Genomic DNA, 20,001 nt, shown 5'->3' with positions numbered 1-20,001 from the left:
TATTGTTTTGCTAAAACAAGAGTTGCATTGCTTCGTATAAAGTTTGCACTTCAAACCTTATTTGGTGTCACATACATGTTTATAGCAATTTTGCTTAATTAAAATTGGTTTACAACCCTACTCGATAATTGTACAAATCGTGAAAGAACTTTTTGTTTTTCATTTTTACTACTTGTTTAAGTTACAATGCTTTGTCTATCCATTTCACCACATGCAATATCGCTTAAGTATGATGCTCATGACATGATTTAGTAAGTGATTTATGGTGTAACACTAAGGGAGGTTGCCGAGCACGCACTATGTGTCATCTCAGGCTCAAAGCCCACCAAGCAACACCAGCGTCGCTTTGACGATGAGAGGCGCAGGGTCATAGGCGAGGAGATCGCCAAACTCCTGGCAACCGGATTCATCAAAGAGGTATATCACTCCGACTGGCTAGCTAATCCTGTTCTTGTGAAAAACAAGAATAGGAAATGGAGAATGTGTGTTGACTATACTGGCCTCAACAAGGTGTGCCCAAAGGACCACTTCCCTTTACCACGTATAGATCAGATAGTCGACTCCACCTCAGGGTGTGAAATCATCTCTTTCCTGGATGCCTACTCTGGCTACCACCAGATCACAATGAAAGAGTCTGACCAGGTCAAAACTTCATCCATCACCCCTTATGGTTCGTACTGTTATGTAACCATGGCTTTTGGTCTAAAGAATGCTGGCACCAGCTATCAACGGTGCATGCAGCAATGCTTTGCAACCAAATCGACCCACCCGACCAACCTGACCAAGTCGAGCGGCCAAAACCAACAATCAACATCTATGTAGATGACATAGTAGTGAAAACGGCTCAAGCTAGTGACCTGATTGGAAACTTGGCCACCACATTCGCTAACCTCCGAAGGTTCAGCATCAAATTGAATCCTAAAAAATGTGTTTTCAAGGTTCCTAAAGGGAAGCTGCTTAGATACATCATGTTCGAGCGCGGCATCGAAGCCAACCCCAAAAAATCATGGCCATCTCCAACATGGGCCCTATACGCAATATCAAGGGCATATAGAGGCTCACCGACTGTTTGGCCACTCTGAGCCGATTCATCTTCTGACTAGGCGAGTGGGGGATGCCTCTCTATAAACTTCTCAAGAAGACATACACATTCGTCTGGACAAAAGAGGCACAACAGGCTTTGGAAAGCCTCAAAGCATCGCTGACGTCGGCCCCAATCCTCGTCGCTCCCAAATGGGGAGAATCCCTTAGAGCCAAGATACCCCCTGAAGGTCCAATGACCGGTGTACTTCATCGGTGAGGTACTCACCAACACCAAGGTTCGCTACCCTAGGTCCAAAATCTTCTATACGCCATTTTGATGGCGACCCAGGAGCTCTGACACTACTTCATCGATCATGAGATTAACATCATTACTTCGTACCCGTTGGGAGACATCATCCGCAACCGCGAGCTACGGGGCAAATCTCCAAATGGGCACTCGAGCTCATGGGCCATGACATCATGTATGTCCCCCATACCACTATTAAGTCTTAGGCACTTGCCGACTTCATCATCGAATGGATAGAAGTCTAGCTCCCGACCCTGGACGTCACCCACAAGTACTGGATGATGTACTTCGATGGGTTGGTCATGGTGCCCGGCTCGAGGGCTGGAGTGGTTCTGATCTCCCTAGATGGGAGCAGGCTCTGCTACACAATCTATCTCCATTTTTTAGCCTCGAACAATGCTGCAGAGTATAAGGCCCACATCAATGGGTGGCACATCGCCATCGAGCTTGGTGCGACACGGCTTTATGTCTGTGACGACTTAGAGCTGGTCATCAACCAGGTCATGAAGGAATCCTCTAGCAAAAGCCCTCTCATGGTGGTGTACTGCTGAGAGGTGTGCAAGCTCGAGGACAAGTTCTGAGGGATCTAACTGCATCATGTACCTCGAAAGGATAATGACGCCACTGCCTTCCTCGCAATATTGGAGGCTAGACGGGAACCTCCCGTCGATGAGGTCTTTGTAAACGACCTCCATGAGCCATCTGCCCGCATCCGAGAGGATCTGACCAGGACGCACTCCAACACCAATCTTGCACTCAAGGGCTCTGACCCCCCGACGTGCCTCGACCCCGACCGAGTGCTCGAGGGCTCCGACCTTGGTGCCTCCATGGCAATGTCGCTCGGCGACATCACCATGATGGCACTCGATCCAGACAACTGGAGAGCACCATTGCTCACCTACCTCCTTGAGGAGGTTCTCCCACCAGAAAGGACTAAAGCATGATGAATCGCTCGATGCACCAAGATGTTTGTCACCATTAGTAACAAACTTTACAAACGAAGTCTGTCAGGAGTGCTCATGAAGTGCATCCCAACCGACCAGGGGAAACGACTTCTCCTCGAAGTCCATGCCAGAACCTGTGGACATCACACGACCCTAAGGTCACTGGTCGGGAAAGCCTTTCGCTAAGGTTTTTACTGGCCCACTACACTACGAGATGTAGAGGAGGTGGTCCGCACGTGTGAAGGATGCTAGTTCTATGCTCGACAAACTCATCCGCTAACGTAGGAGCTTCAGACCATCCCCATCACCTGGCCATTCATAGTATGGGGCCTCGACATGGATGGACCCCTCAAAAAGGCCCCGGGTGGCTTCACTCACCTACTCGTGATGGTGGACAAGTTCATCAAGTGGATAGAGGCGAAGCCCATCACCAATATCTGCTCGGAAGAGACGGTCAAGTTCTTCCTCAACATCATCTATTGGTTTGGTGTCCCTAATGGTATCATCACCGACCATAGAACAAACTTCATCGAGAAGAAGTTCCTAGACTTCTATGATGCATACGACATCAGGATCGATTGGGCCTCGGTCGGACACCTGCGTACTAACGATTAGGTCGAGCGGGCTAATGGCATGATCCTCCAAGGACTTAAGCCCCGCATCTTCGACCAACTCAAAAACAATGTCGGGTGATGGGTTGTAGAGGTCCCAACGATCCTCTAGAGCCTAAGAACGACCACAAACCAGTCCATGGGGTTCACCCCTCTCTTCCTTGCATATGGAGCCAAAGCATTATTGCCCTCCGACCTCGATCACGACGCCCCAAGAGTAAAGTCCTTCGATCAAGATCGAGCCACAGAGGCTCAGCAGGACGCAGTCAACCTGCTTGAGGAGGCTCATGAGACAACCATCATCTGCTTCGCTCATTACTAGCAAACTCTCCTCCGATACCATGAAAGAAAAATTAGGGGGAGGATCCTTGAGGTCGGTGATCTTGTACTCCAGAGGACCCAGTCAACCAAGGAGACACATAAGCTCTCTCCACCATGGGAAGGACCATACGCGGTGGCCGAGGTGATTCGACCAGGTGCCTATCGGGTGAAGGACAACAATGGTAACATTCTCACCAACACATGGAACATCGAACAGTTACGTTGTTTTTTCCCTAAAGCTCGGTGTTACCGTTTATTCCCAGTCAATGCTTGCTCCTACAGCGCCCTAGCCTGAGCACTCTCGGCCTAGATCACTCGGGGGCTCCACAGGGGTACGATACCACCCCTTTTTTACTGTCATGTAGTAATACTTTTCGCCCAAACAAAAGGGCATCACCCAAACGAAAGGGCATTCCGTTCCTTTGATTACCCTACGTAACTTGCGCTTTTAGCCTCCCGGCTGATCACACCCCACCATAATCTACGGTTATGAGCAGCTGAGCCTTGCGGGCCACGCCCAGGTTCTTAAGGTTGCAGCCTATGGGTCAATGGGTAGGTGCGAAAAAGAAAGGACAAAAGACAAAATTATGCAAGGATAAAAACAAGGGCGGACGGGACAAGCTTCCCCTCATGAGTGATTTCATCACAAAATGAACTTAAAATATTCACAAATACAATTGTTCACATGGGGGCTCCCCCATGAATTCATCTTTTACATAAGCTGACTATTTCTACTCTAACTCTATTGTGGCCCCCCGGCGGCGGCGGTTGACGATGCGGTTGGCGATGACGAAGGCAACTCGGTTGTGGTCGGGACGACGATGCTCGGCTCGGCTATGGTCAGGATGACATTTGGCTCGATTGGGGGCGGGACGATGGTCGCCTCTGACCTAGCCTCCGCTGCCTCCATAGGCTGGACAACATCTTCCCGGTGCATGTCTACGGGCACGGCCGAACAGCAAGCCTCCATCACCCACTATGCGATGACCTACTCAGCGACCATCTGTGCATGAGGCACCAAACTTTCCTCTAGTGCATGAATCTCGTCTGTGCTCCACCCATCGGCATATCCTCTGCAAATGGCCGCAAAATCTAGATCGGGGTAGTGGGTCACCACTGAGGTCAGCACCCTCAATGTCCCATAGAACATGCCATTGGAGATGAGCGCCCGAACTTCATTCAGGACCTCCACCAGCTAGACGGCGAGCGTACTGGTGCTTGGTCCTGACCCGAACACCTCATAGACCACCACCTGTACGATGTTGGAATCTGGTCAAGCTCTCCCTCAAGAGCGCGTCGCTCCTCAAGGGACTGGGCTAGCGCCTCTATGCCCCGATCGACCGCTGCTTTGACTATCTCTAGCTCTTGCTCTAGAGAGCCAATCTTTCCACCCAGTTCTAGAAACGGACGATAAATTCAGGAGCAAGGAAAAGAAAAATTCAAGGCATCAACCGAGGGTAGAACAGGTACATACCAAGCCAGGCACTTTCGAGAATGGAGTGCCTTTCCTCTTGCCAGGTCGCCCTCTTGAGCAGCCAAGTGTTTGACTCCTCTGCCCCAAGCATCTGACCGGCCCTTCCGCTCCATCTCTAGCGCCTCCAAAGACTTCTGGTGCACCACCTCGATCTCCGCCAAGTGGGCCTTCATCATGTTGAGGTTCTGCTCAGCAGCAGTCACCCGCTCGACCACATGCATCTCTGCCGCCCATGCTCCCGTCGCCTCGACCACCCGATCTTGGGACTCACGGCGAGCGAATTCTAGCTGGTGCCTGAGCTCGTCGACCCACTACGATGCCACCACTTCTTCCTCCATCCGACCTTGCTCCTCAGGAGAAACCAAGACTTGAGGATCGACATCATCTCTAGGTCCTATGAGATAAGAAGCAGGCGTGCTGAGACAACTGTTTAAATGCTAAGGAATCCAAGATGATACTAGAAATGTAGAAAACTTACCTCTACAACGTGTGGCAGGTCCACAGTCATGGCCTGATGGATGAGCTCAACCCTCTCCAAGGCCTCCTTGAACCTTGCCTTGGTAAGGGCGAGATTGGACTCCATCGATAGTCCTCTCTCCCCGAGCAAGTGCCAAAGCTTCACCTCCTCGTCGTGAAGGATGAACTGAGCCATTCCTGGCTCGTCGGGGCATGGCCACACTAGCTCGCGGGTCACCCCTGACCTGCTGGAAGATCTACCCATCACAGTATCAAGTGACGACTGGATCATCACCAACTCCTAGGACGACGGGATGGCTGGTGACTCCACCCTGGTGTCCTCCTCGCTGTCAAAGGGGATGTCCGCCACTAGGACTCCATGGCTCATCGGTGGTTGCTCTACCTCTGGCCTGGCTATGGCTCATCTAGACCCCTCTAGCTCTGACTAGGCGAGCGAACCATGCGCTCCTCCACCGGGTGAGATGGGGAGCCCAGTTTCCCTCATCTCCTCCTCCGCAACCATCGGGGGAGGGATTGCAAGAGTCACCTCCAACCTAGCCTCCATCATCACCATAGGGATCGCTGCCATCGCTGCCACTGCCGTCGTTCTCGTGACTGGCCAGGAAGATGCAACCCCCATTAAGGAAGGTCGCGTCGCCACCAACCTACTTCCCCCGCCGCTCATCGCAACTCGCTGGAGGCTAGGTCTCCACTCTTCTCACATGGGAGGTGGGGAGATCCCTAGTCCTATTAGCCCCTGGCCACTGTCAAACAAGCGCAGGTTAGTCACACTCAAAAACTCAACTATGAGAACAAAAGGAAGCATGAATGCATACCTAGATGAAAGCGGCAGAACCCTGAAGCTCCGATCGGCTGATGATGAGCCGACCGGACGAGGATCGCTCAGGGGTCGTGACCCGTGCCCCCTCACATCAACAGAGGGAGGAGGAGACCCGACCGGTCCCTGATCAGCCCACGAACGACTATGATCGCTAGCTCATGGCGAAACCACCAGAGCAACTGGCGGGGCATCTCCCCATTTGGGGTCACACACATGTGTCGACCCTAGACATGTAGGGGAATGATCACATCCCCTTGACCGGCCGACATGCTCTGCCACACTCGGAGCAGGGGGCCGCGAAGCCGACGACGCCTCCAAAGGGCGCGGCGACCGCACCCGCTTCACCTCTCGTTCAAGGGTGGCGTCTTCACTCGCGGCGCGCTACCTTGACTTAGGAACATCACCACGCACCTTCGTACCACGCCTACCACCGACGGGCACAGCCGCAGGCTTATAGCGCTCCACCAAGGTCACAGCAACGCCCCTATCTTCCTCATCCTTTGAGGAACTCATGTCATCACCCATCTCTGTGGGCTCCTCCAACTTGAGCTCCGCCTCCATGTTGCTCTAGCTCTCGCCACCATAGACCCACTGGTTGATCTCCTTCTCCTTATCAAACCTCCTTCGAGCCTTCTCGGCTTTCTTCTTCTTCTTGACAAGCACGGCCTCCCTCTAGGCAGCTTCCAAACCACGCCTTCTGGCCCTCTCAGAAGATGTGGCTAGGATTTATAGCTCGCGAGTTCCTTCAAAACGGGCAAGTCAAAATCAATCAAAACATCAAAACAAGAAGGAAAATGTCACAAGAAAAAAGCATACCAAATTGGACAGCTTCGCGTCATGAAGGGGTTTAGGCATCCCTTCGAGGGAGTCTTCATCCCTCAACTGTAGCACCTGATCGAGATGACTCTAGACTTCATCCTTTAACAACTGCTCTAGCGATGCACAATCGGGATCCATCAGGCAAGAGTATTCCCACATCGGCCACGTTCTCTCCGCCAATGGGGCAACCCGATGGCGGAAGAAGGTATGGAAGACCTGCAACCCATTGAGGCCATGCCGCACAAACCTCCGAAGCTCCATCTCAATAATCTCTAGCTTGTTCTACCGACAAGAAGCACCCACGACTAGCTTTCCATCCTCTCTGGCCTCTCCTCGGTGAACATCGGGAATGGCGCCTCCATCGGGTTCCTAATGTAGAACCACTCATAGTGCCACCCCCGGTTGGAGTCATAGGGGGAGTACGCGAGGTAGGGGACAGACGGCTTTGGCCTCTTCTATAGGGCAAACCCCCCAACCAGTGCGATTCTAGGTGGCTTCCCCTCGGACAGGGCTCGCCCGCTAAAAATCCATCGGAAGAGGTCCACGTGCGGCTCCATCCCAAGGAAGGCCTCATAGATGGTGATGAAGGCGACAATGTGCAGTGCCCCAGTCACATTGAGGTGCTACAACTATAGGCCCCACTCGTTGAGAAGCCCACGTAGGAACCAGTGCATGGGATACCCAAGCCTGCGCTTGGGGAAGGCAAGAAAGGAGGCGACCTCATTGACCCGGGGTTGCGGAACAACCTCCCCTAGCGCAGGAGCCCTCCAATGCGCCACCTCCTTCTATGGGAGCAGCCCCTTCTTAGCGAAGGCGGCCAGCACCTCCTCATCCACATTGGAAGGCCTCCAGTTCGACATCACACCTTGGATTTACGAATGAATCTATGAGTTTTTCCTCTCCCTCGCTCTGCCCTCCTCTCTCCTAGAAACTGCTGCGGCACATGAATAGGCTTGGTGAAAAGGAGGAAGGATAAATAGCAGCAGTTGAAGAAAGGCAAAAGAACAGGGGAAAACCCTCTCCCTTCCCCCTATTTTAATGCAGAAAGGCGTGCAACGGGACGTGACCCTAGCTGACGGGACATGGCCTGCCCGACGAAATGTTGCCTGGCTAACGGGACGTGGTCTGGGTGGGGCCCACCACTACCACAACCTAGGCATAGGAAATGAGGCGCAACCACACACAAATGACCCTCCGCCTTCCTAGGCAGGGTTTGGAGGGGCCCACCGATGAAATCTCCATCAAGGAGAGGCCAGCGGGTCACCTAAGTCGATCAGACGGCTCAGGCGGCTGCCAAGAGATAGGTAAGGAGCAGTGGGATGCCCCATGCGGGTTATGCTGACTCCGTCATGAACGACAGACCCAAATTCCACTCAGACATATCCGATAAGAGCTCCCCAAACCCGTCACTCCAACCATCGAGGTAACTTTACCAAACCCTGTTTTACTTTTCTAGTGCATGAGCATACATTCATCCATTTTCATGCATGCACTCATACATTCAGCCATATATTCATCCATACATTCATCCCATACATCCAAGCATTGCATATGTAATTGATGCATCACAACGCTTCACATCGCGTCACGAAGCGGGAGTCATCTCATTCGATATGAGCGACAACCGACCGGGGTTCGAAGGCCGACCCACAAAGGGCTCGACGCTGCCTTGCGTTAAACAGAGCCAGGGAGAAAATGTAGATGAGCCCCAGCGACCCTCGCCTGACTCGCTCAAGAGCAGATAGGGTCATCTCAACCTTCTCATTCGATCCTGACCTCAAGCCGTTCCCATAGAATCTCCATCGAGGGGAGGCCATTGAGCTACCTAAGTCGCTCTCCAGAATGACTCAGACATATGCTGATAGGTAGGTTAAGGAGAAGTGGAGTGCCACATGAGGGCTATGCTGACCCCATCACGAACAATGGATCTAGATTCCACTCGGACATACCCGTTAGCAAGCTCACCAAAGCTCGCCACTCGAGTGTAACATCCTAATGGGCCAAAGTGGGCCCAATTATATTTCAGTATGGGCCGGCGCCAGTTACTGTAGCGCCGCGAAAACACTGCGCAACCAAAGTTTAGTACCATACTGGAAACTCTGAATTCGCCGGATCGACTTAAATACCAGGGCCAGGGACGCGTAGTAACCTTCGGTTAACTGTTTTGAACGAAGCGAGGATGAAAGTTCAAGCGGGTTGCTACGCGGGTGGGACCACTCCTCGGAAGAGTGGGCCTGGGCCATGTAAGTCGGGACTGGACGTTACATTTGGTATCAGAGCCGACTCTCGAGGTTTCACGGGCATGTGGGGACAACTGCGCGGGTATGTTGTGTGCATGTGCGTGGATCCGTCGTGGTCATGGCATGGCATACACATGCGCTGGCACGGGGCCACACAAACGTGTTGAAGAGAGGAGGATCCTGTGGTAAATGTCCCGAAAGGGTAAGCTGATCTGGCATTCGACGGGGACGTCGAATCTTTAGGGAGGATGATTGTAACATCCTAATGGGCCAAAGTGGGCCCAATTATATTTCAGTATGGGCCGGCGCCAGTTACTGTAGCGCCGCGAAAACACTGCGCAACCAAAGTTTAGTACCATACTGGAAACTCTGAATTCGCCGGATCGACTTAAATACCAGGGCCAGGGACGCGTAGTAACCTTCGGTTAACTGTTTTGAACGAAGCGAGGACGAAAGTTCAAGCGGGTTGCTACGCGGGTGGGACCACTCCTCGGAAGAGTGGGCCTGGGCCATGTAAGTCGGGACTGGACGTTACATCGAGCCATCGAGGCAAGTGGCATCAGCTCAACCCCTCTGGTTACGGAAACCGTGGATGGGGTGACACAGGAAATCATGCGACCGACCATGATCAACCGCTAGTGGCTTAGGGGCTTGAGCTACTAGGTCCCTACTTAGGAACCTGACCAACCGCACAGGTTGCTGTCAGAATGGACACGGGAGAACACCCCAGCCGGAAGAGACATAGGAGTCCACAGCCCCAGAAAAGAGTACCAAGGTGCTTAGCCTCCGACCGACTCCCTAGTCGGCCGTAGGCTCGAGGGCTACACCCACCTCCGTCTCGCCCGACCCCTTGGGTGCGTGCTCTTTCTCGCTCGAACCCAAGGCCGCGGGCTCCGTCTCGCCTGACCCCAAGGTCGTGGGCTCTGTCTTGCCCGGCCCTTGGGTTCACGCTCTATCTCGCCTGACCCCAAGGCCGTAGGCTCCATCTCGCCTAACCTCTCGGGTTTGTGCTCTGTCTCGCCTGACCCTTAGGTTCACGCTTCATCTTGCCCGACCCCAAGGACACAGGTTCCGTCTCGTCCGATGGCGACCCACTACCTTACACCCACCGGGCGCACTCGCGTGCACCCAACAGAAAATGGATTACCAGCGAGTCTTCTCCTCAGGGGTCGGGTGCCAATATCCCTTCGGCGCGCCTTCACGGCCTTCGCCAGTCCTCCCCACGGAGGCTAGGCACCCATATCCACTCTGCGTGCCTCCACGATTTTGCTAGTCCTCCACATGGAGGCTGGGTGCCTAAATCCTACTCGGTTACCCTACGCAGTACAACAAACAGAGGGGGAAAAGCAACAAATAGGAATTACAAAGCAAATACAAGCTTTCATTAAGCTAAAAACACAAGCCCCTGGCTTTTACAAATATCACGCGAAACGTGTGTGAATAGCCCCTTCACGGCTTCACAGAAGTCCTAAAGGGGCTCAGGGGCTCCTGTCGGGTTCATAAACTAGGGGTCCCCAATGGACCTGCTTCTCTACAAAACTCAGCCCAGCAGGCGGTGCAGCGATAGCACGCACCTGGGCTGGCCCAGATACATAATGATAGGCCAACACAACGATCTAGTCCCCGACCGGATTGCCTGGCCAAGGTGGGACCATAGTCTGACTCTGACCCCCTTCTCCGACCGAGGATACGCTGGACCTCTGCTCGTTGCTCTTTCCTGACCGACACGGCTGGGACCGACTAGGAACAACTGACCGAGGACGCCCGCTCGGTGTGGGCCTGGGGAGTAGGTGGAGCAGATAAGGTAAGGCACTCAAGTCAACCGCAATACCGAGGACTGTACCCTACCATGCCCTGAGCACCTGCATGACGGTGCCATTGATGCATGTTAGGCAAACACGGTAGAGACTGTTAGACGCGTTAGAGTATAAATAGTATTGTGGGCGCCGTCGTTTGCCGTACCAGGCGAACATGGTAGAGTCTGTCAGATGTGTCTGAACATAAATAGTATTATGGGCACCAACGGCCATCCCGTACCCGATGGTGTGGGCAACAAGACTAGGCAGCGCACACATACACTCTCTCTCTCTTTCTCTGACTTGTAAGGCCAACCCCTTCAAATATAAAAGGGGATGAGCTCTCTCGTAAAAGCTCTCTCCCCAAAGACTGGTCGACTCAATAGCTCAATAGCTCTAGAGCCCGACAGCTACATAGTCTACACGCTCTCAACAGCTGATAAGCTCGGACACATAGAGCATACGCTCTGATACTTAGCACACGTTTGAGCATCTGTCACTCTCGGCCACTCGGTTCAGAGTCCGACCAGGCCTCTAACACCCCCCTTCTTATTCTTCACTCGTTTGTAACCCCACAGCAAACTTCGAGCACCTAGCCTCAGGAATAAAGTCACCGACCGACTGAAACTAGATGTAGGACACGTTGCCTGAACTAGTATAAATCCTGTGTCATCGCATGCTAAGCCACATCCGATCACAACGCACGGCAAACTATAAATATTTACTTGTTGGTCACATTTCGCACCGACACACGTCTTCTACCCTACGCGGTCTAGCGTTGACAAGCAAGGAAACACAAATAAGGAAAAATAACAAGCAAGGCATGTAAAACAAGCATAAGCAATCAATGATCCTAGGTGGGTTGGTCCTATTGGGTGATGGGTTGTTACTTAGGCTATCATTATTATGTCAATTTAAAGTAAGGTTTGGATAGAGGTATTCCATCCAGAACACAGGGTTCTATGGGTTAGGTTGAGGCGGGTGGTTGGTTTGATGGAAAACTAGACCACATTATTAGGGTTCACTATTATGTGAACCTAAAAGAGGTAGGTGACTTGGTCAGGCTTTCTACAGGTCCATCGGGTTAGCGACACATACGTGCATGCATATGTATGTGCCTAGGGCTAATTAGGTGGGTTAGGTTATGGCTAGGGTTAGCGGCATATACGTTCACACCTATGTATATACCTATGACTAACTAATATTGATTGACTAGATTGCTAGGGTTAACCATACATAGGCGTATACCCGAGTATCGGGTGTAACCATGTATGTATAGGCATCTACTTATTTTAGGTGATTGAGTATGGATGTATTTGAGTATGTGCCAGGGTGCGTGCACATTCATGAATATACGGGGTTTACTACTACTACAGCGATGGGCCACTACTATAGTTAATATTAAAATATAATTATAGCAGGGAAAGCAATCAAACTAGAATTTAAATGTTTACCAAGTTTAGGGTTAAGGGTATGATTATGTAGGGTTTTATTTTAGATGATTTATGGTGAAAGAATTACGCGATTCGGAGTTAAGACGAGCGAGATATAATTTATTAAAGTCTACCAACTAATCACGAATGGAAATGAGCATGGAAATTATTTCTACAATTTTAGCTAATGAACAAGAGTGGTAAACTATCTAGGTATGATCTAGGGTGACTCTAGTTTATTTATAAATTTTCTAGGAATTGTTCTGTAATTAATAGGCTTACCTTTTAATATTCTATGTACGATTCCCTGTGTACCCATAGCAATTTTCTCCCTGAGGCTGACGTGTGGTCCCTAGTCAGGGGTCAGGGCTGGCCTGCTGCTTCCGTGAGCTGATCTGGTGGACTGGCTTCCTCTCCTCTCTGTTCTTCCTGGACCGCGTCCACAGAGAAAAGGAGGAGGGAGTGGAGTCCATGACCAGTGGGTCCCGCAGCCAGTCATGGCCGGGCTTATCCCATTCACCGGCTCCCCATCGAAACAGAACAGAGAGAGGGAAAGAGAAAGGGAGAAGGAGGGAGGACGGGCCGGACATAGGGCGTCTGTGGTCGCCGACGAGGTGGCCCCAGCGCGGAGAAGAAGGGCAGAGTGGGGGAAGAGAAGAGCAGGGGAGGCCGAGACGTAGGGGAGGAGCAGAGTCGGTGCTCGGCAGCGGCCAAGACCGGCTCAGTCCTTGTCGGAGCGGGAGCGCGCTCGGCTAGCGGCGACGTGAGGAAAAGAGCAGAGCGGGTGAGGCAGAGGAGGAAGAGAGAAGAGAGGGAGAGAGGAAGAGGAGCAGGGCGGATGGAGAAGGAGAGGAGGGGATGGGATGGGAAAGGCTGACCGGAGGGTGAAGGGCTGCGCGACAGCGGCGACCCTGACTGCTTCGGTGCGGCGAGCTCGGCGGTGCTCCGCGACGGCCATGGCGGGGCTATTTATAGCCGATAGCAAGGCGGTTCGCGGGCGGAAAAATCTTCCGACCGGGAAGATTTTTGCCGGCAATGGTGGCAGGGCACAGTGAGGTCAGCGACTACGGCGACCCGTTGCACAGGAAGTCAGCGGCGAGCCATAGACAGTGTTCTTCACGTGTTCGCGGTGGACGCGGAGGCGACGCGGAGGGAACACGGCGTCAACGGCGGGGAGGCGGTTGGTCGGTGGCAGCTGTGACATGCGCACAACGCATCAGCGGCGGCGGCGACGTGCGCACAGTGCGCCGTTGACTCTGGGGAAGAAGAAGACATGCGGGCCCTCCATGTCGGTGAGAGAAAGGAAGGGGGAGAGGAGAAGGGAAGCGGTGGGCTGCGCTGTGCACTGGGCCAAAGGTCGTGCTGGACCGGGTGCCTGGTTGGGCTGGCCAATTGCGGGAAGGGGAGAGGGAAGAGGAGAAGGAAGGCGGGCTGGGCTGTGGTCGCGGGCCGGGAAGAGGAGGGAAAGGGGGAAAAGGGAAGGCGAGGCGGTCTGGGCCGGCGGTGGTCCAGGCGTGGAGGGGGAAAGAGGAGGATGAGGGGGAGAGGGGAGAGGCGGGTTGGGCCAGGGCTGGTGCTGGGCTGGGCCCATTCGGGGAAGTGTACACAGATCCATTTTCTATTTGCTAATTCCCAGAAAATGGTACTATTGATGTATTGCTAAGTGAAGAGTGTGGTACTAATACTATAGATATACGACATAAATTAAAAGCAACGATCTCATACTTCTAGGTTTCCTATAAGTTAGCTAAATGAGAATTGGGGAGGAATATTGGGAAAAGTGGAATCTATAATTTTGTTAATGCGGTGGCTATTAAATTCCTAGTGGATGAAATATTACTTATACCTACGATACATTATCTACCTTTATATTATAATTTAGGAATGCAATTAATAATTAAGAGAAGTTATTTTTGGTGCCGCAATTAAATTCCAGAAAAACAATCAAGCATGCAAGCAATCAAGCATTTCAAGCAAGCATCCAGCAAGCAAGGTGCACGCAACGGAATTATAATACGAGACGATCTTCTATCCCAATAAGTCATTCTTGGTGCTACAGTGTATTTTCAGCGAAGCGTGCCATCACAAAATCGAATATCCCATACATAGCATTTTTTGGGGCAAATTTCTATATCCCACCGTTTACAGTAGTAAAAGAGAAGACAACGATCTACTTTTTTCTCGAATACGCAAAAGATTTACGTATCATTGTATTAAGGAGAAGAGTTTAAAGACATACAACGTGCTTCTATCGAGCGCCGAAGGAGATCGACTTAACACAGCCGAAGCTGGACCATCTTAACAAAAGACCTCATGTTTCGATATTACATAAAAGGAAACAACCAATATCGACGCAGCTTTGTGGCCTAGGTGGCCTTACGTTTTCGCGGCTGTCTGGATGGTGCCTTTCCAACGGCCGGGAAAAGCTCGTCCAGCGCCTCGGCTTTGAACGCAGTCAGGTTGTCGTCGAAGAGCCTGTCAAAGACCTCCAACTCCGAAGCGGATAGCGCAGATAGACCCCTGTTATAGCCTATACGCTGCATGATCAGCACCTCACGATCTACTTCATTTGTTCTGAAGTGCAGGCTGTTTTTGTTCACATTTATGTAACTTTGCGCAAATTAAACTTAGTTCCACTAAATTCAGCATAAAAATATATTTTTTTATCAACATGGTCAAAGTTTGAGAAGTTTAACATATGAGAAACGTAGACTAGGTATTTTAACGACGCAGCAGTCGGTGCTCATCGAACAGCACAATTTCAACAACAAAAGGATTCATCAAAGCCACACCGTTTGGAATTCAACGGCAGTCCCAATAAAAAAAACGAGTAGTTTTTATAACATAGAATATCGTATAAAAAAAGTATTGTTTTTTACTCTATTATTTATATGAGTAATAATTATTTTCTTTTTCTCTCTTTCAACTCTATCTTCTTTCTTTAATGGAAGTGCGGCGCGAGCCCCCTAGAAACTGGTGGTTTCTCTCCAATGGTGATTTCATGGTTTCTTGGTGCATTAGGTCAAGAGAAGACCTGATTTTTTCATGGGAAAACCATTTCTAAGATTTTTGTTCTCTTTCTTCATTAATTACGTTGCCATATCAACGTTTTGCCTACATGACTAAGTCATTTAATGATGATAGAAACCATCATCAATACACCATTGGAACTGCCTTGAACGGGCATTTGTGCCATGTTTAGTTCCCAAAAAGTGCTACAGTAGCTATCACATCAAATCTTGCGATACGCGCATGAAGCATTAAATATAGACGAAAAAAAATAATTACACAGTTTAGTTGAAAATCGCGAGACGAACGTTTTGAGTCTAATTAGTCTATGATTGAACATTAATTACCAAATAAAAACAAAAATACTACCGTAGCCAAATTCCCAAATTTCGCAAACTAAGCACAACCTCGGTTCAAATCAGATCATCACCATGTCAAGGCGGATCCAAAAGACGAGCTAATCCTGGCAGGGAGCCTGCTAGCTACTGCAGAAATTTACAGAAACCCGCCGGGAGGCACGAACAGCTGAGCCGCGTCGACGTCAGGGCGGAGCCGCAGCGCGACGCGCTTCATGTCCTCCGTTCCCCGCTCGTACCCCTTGAGCGCCTCCTCCACCAGCCGGCGCTCGTGCTCCTCAGAGCCCAAGAACTCCTGAACCGCCGCCGCCTTGGCGCTCTTCATCTCGGCCGCCGTCGCCTTCTTCGCCTCGGCGAGCTCGGCCTTGGCCTTCTCCAGCTCCTCTTGGAGCTTCAGCGCGTGCCCCAACGAGAACGTCGCGTAGTTCGCCGCCTGCATTGCGCGCCGACGCCACGAGCGACATTAGTACGTGCACGCCGCGATGCGCCGCCATATACGCTAAGGATCGTGATCCGACCTGGAGCGTCGCGACGTAGCTTGTCGCGACGACGGTGAAGGGATCCGCCACCAAGAACGCGCGCTCCCGCGCCGGCGTGATGACGCCCTGCAGAAGCTGCCGCGCCGCCTCCCACTCGACTGTGTCGCCGTCATGTCTGTCCGGGGCGTGCTCCAGCTTCCGTTTTTGGCGCGTACAGAAGCCGGGCGCGACAGACGCCGAACCGTGACCAGTGGCCTCCTTTGTGTCGTCCTCCGCCGGCCTCTTCTTCCTGGACAACGGCGTCCAGCCCGGCGGAGCGCTGCAGCCGGGCTCACTCATCGCGGCGACCTTCGCTGCTGCCGCCGCTTCGGCGGCGGCCTTCTCTGCCCGCATGTTCTGCAGCATGGCATACCTTGATGGATCCATCCCTAGCTCACAGTGGCACAGCAGTGAGTCATTTGCTCCACCGGTACTCAAGCTCAAAGCTCAAGCATGGTGTACGACATTTTACCTTTGGCACCAGTAGTACGATGGGAAGACGATGGTGTAGGTGGCTTTGGCGCACGAGCCGTCATAGTTGCCGCGGCCAAATCGCCCTCGCTGAGGTAAGCCAGGAGATGGACATCAATCGGCGCCGCGCCGCGCGCACGCAGCAGCTTCGCCACCGCGCTCTTCTCCTCTTTGGTGAGCACCGGATCAGCAGTGGATTTCTTGGTCGGCTCGCCCCAGAGCACGGGGCACAGCCACGGCGCCGACGACTTGAGGAAGAAAAAGCCCCCCTTCCATCCCTTGATTTTATCCGGCAGCCCCGTGAAGAGCACGCCGGCGGTGTCCTTCGGCGCGAAGCAGTACAGGCCCTTAACCTTCAGCACGCGCAGCATGAAGAAGTGCAGGAACACGGGGACCGACGGCAGCTGCACGCCGGCGGCGCGGGAGAGCGCGAGGAAGGCCGCCAAGATGCGCCAGCAGTTGGGCGACAGCTGGCTCGGGGCCACGCCGAAGTGCGAGAGCACCTCGCAGCAGAAGGGGTCGAGCGGGACGCGCATCCCGGCCTCCAGCGCGTCCGCGTACAAGCAGATGGAGCCTGCGGGTGGAGGCGAGCACGCGCGTCGGTCGCCGGCGGGGATCGGGGTGAACGCCTTCGTGTTGACGCCGAACTTCTCGCAGAGGGCGTGGACCGACTTCTGGCTCCGGAGGTACGAGGCGACGCGCTCCGTCGCGGGCCATGAGCGCGCGTTTCCACCACCGCCGCCGTCATCGTCGCGGTCGCTGGAGTCGGCGGTGGTGTCCAGGGCGCTAGCGGGTTTGGGATCAATGGTTTGGACGGAGGACAAGGAATGGGAGGCGGAGGAGGAAGGCATGCCGCAGTTGCAAGGGTGGCCGGGCTTGGTGTTGGACTGTAGGTGGGGAGGGAAGCGGCGGTCGGCGAGGCGCTTCTCGAGCAGCTCACCAACGATTCATCTTCAATATAATAATATTGATTACCACCCATGCTACTTTTTCAGCATGTTCGGTTCGCTGGTTCATTTCGTTGCTGGTTCGTAAAGAAGTACTGCTAGTTGGTTTGTGTGAGAGAAAAATATTGTTCCGATTGAAAATTTACGATCGTTTACGACAAGCCACAACCAAACGAGCAGGTTGTTTATTATTAGAAAAATGCTTCAACAGACCGTCAATAATTTATGTCAGTAGAGATAGACCCCACTTATCCACGGTGGTCGTCTCCCCCGTCAGACGCTCCTCCTCTTCCTCCCCGCGGACGCGACGTCCACGGTGGCCATTTTCGGCTCCTCCTCCACCACCTCTCTCAGTGGCGGCGGGATGGAGGAGAGGCGATCGGTGGTGCGAGCTCGAGCGCCTCACACCATGGACGCCCCTCCAGTCAGCTTATAGCCTGCTATTACACTTGCTCTCGGAAGCATGAGCCCATTTAGTGCGAGGCTAATAATATAACCGATAGCTGTAAAGATCTTTACAGTCTTCTTTCAATCCACCTATATTATAGTTAATCTTCACTATTAATATATGACTCACTTGTCTCTCCCATAGAGTTTTTCAGTTTTTGTTTCTAAGCCAACTCTAAGCTTATAGCTCGCTTCTCTTCTCTTTCATCTTCTTTCTCCTCTACCTCAGCATTTAATCGGCTCACAACTTGTTATTATATTTGCTCTCATTGGAGCTAGGAGTACTTTCTCACATCTAAAAATAATTAATACTACCTCCATCCCTAAAGAATGCCATTCTAGCATAACGTCGCGTCTTAGTAACTTAAGTCTGACTAATTACAAGAAAAGTACCAATGTTTATAATACTAAATAAATATCATTAGATTAATTATAAAATATATTTTAATAATAAATTAATTTAAAATCATAAAATATGAAGATTATTTACTAGAAACTTTATCAAATATGAACAATTTTTCATGACATGCAACCCATAGTTGCATGCTTTTCAGGATGAAGGTAGTAAATAAATACTCTCTCACTCCCAAAATAAGTACACATCTCGTATTTTAAAAAGTCATTTTAAAAAAAATCACTAAATACATACCAAAACTATTAATCTCTACGATATTAAATAGGAATATTATTAGGTTAACCATATCATATATTTTCATAATATAAACATATTTACAAATACAAATATTGATAAAATTTTTTATAATTTTAGTTAAATTTGAGATTTCCTGGCTCTTAAAAAATGTGAGATGGACACTTATTTTAAGCCGGAGGGAGTATATATTGTCCTTTTTTTTAGAAATTAAACTATCAAATTTGATAAGACAAAAATAATATCAATATTTATATGTTCAAATAAGTTAATTATAAAATTATATTCCATAATTAATAATATACTAACATTTATTGCATTATAAATCAATACTTTTATATATAAACTTAAAAATGTTTTACTCCCCTACGAATTAGTATTGCTTGCTTCATTTCTAGCTTTTGAGACGGAGGCTTAGGGGGTGTTTGGGACTGCTCTGTTCCATGGGGCTGTTCGCTGGTCTGGTCTGAACCAGTCAGCCAGCTGATCCCTCTCTCATTTCACTGTTTACCAAACCAGCCAACAGTATTTTTCTCTCACAACAATTCAGCCGGAACAGTGTTTTTCAGCCAAGTTTCAGACCAGCGAACGGAGCTCATATTTTTTAGCCAAACAGTTTCAGCTCCACGCACTCTGTTCGAGGAAAAAAGGTGAAGTTATGAGAGCACTTAAATAAGTGCTTTATAAACTCTAATTCTTTATGAAGCTGCTTCGTAGTGGAATTTGTAAAGCAGTCCCGGGTAACACTTAGCGTCTCAGTACCCTCTTCCACCGTAGGTTCCTTTCATAGCATTTTTGTTGAGATTTGTTTATCCATCTTATTAAAAGTACTATCAAACAAACACATGAGAACGATGAAGCCAGAACTAAAGAAAAAGAAAGTTGAAGCCGCTTTAGAGTTAAAGTCCAATCCATCGAAATATGATTTTCTCGCCTTTTTGTTTTGAGAAACTAGCAATTCTTACATTTCGAGTGAATGATTTATACTTTATTAAATAGTAAAAATATTAGTACTTACAATAAAAAATACTATTAGATTAATTACAGAACATATTTAAAGTCATAAGCCATGTTCGGCTTGCTAAAACTTGACTGAAAAATATTGTTCTGATTAAATTATTATGATAGAAAAATATTATTCTGATTAAAAAAACAAACTGAATAGCGTGGATTATAAGGAAAACTGAATGTTGCTGTAGTTGGTAACATTATTATTTATATAAATCTGATTAAAACTAAGCTTGTTTGACTAGCAAAAATATTATAATTATATATATTTTTTATGAGCAGTGCGACTACACTCTTCGCATAGTTTTTAGCCTTTTGCATCGACGCACGT

The 20,001-nt window shown here is 50.3% G+C and overlaps 1 protein-coding gene across 1 annotated transcript; it reads right to left on the bottom strand.

The window, feature by feature from the left end:
• Window positions 1-14,631: 14,631 nt before the first annotated feature.
• On the bottom strand, window positions 14,632-17,488 carry LOC136523562 (uncharacterized). The gene is made up of 4 exons (XM_066517204.1): window positions 16,621-17,488; window positions 16,149-16,537; window positions 15,774-16,063; window positions 14,632-14,851 (listed from the first exon to the last, which is right to left on the bottom strand). The coding sequence occupies exons 1-4, from the start codon at window positions 17,468-17,470 to the stop codon at window positions 14,632-14,634; spliced, it is 1,749 nt and encodes a 582-aa protein (XP_066373301.1). The 5' UTR covers window positions 17,471-17,488.
• Window positions 17,489-20,001: the final 2,513 nt, after the last annotated feature.

This window comes from Miscanthus floridulus, chromosome 18 (genome assembly GCF_019320115.1).
Source record: "Miscanthus floridulus cultivar M001 chromosome 18, ASM1932011v1, whole genome shotgun sequence".
Lineage (NCBI taxonomy): Eukaryota > Viridiplantae > Streptophyta > Magnoliopsida > Poales > Poaceae > Miscanthus > Miscanthus floridulus.
Note: the sequence above shows the minus strand (reverse complement) of the source record. Positions and strands in the feature narration are given on the sequence as shown.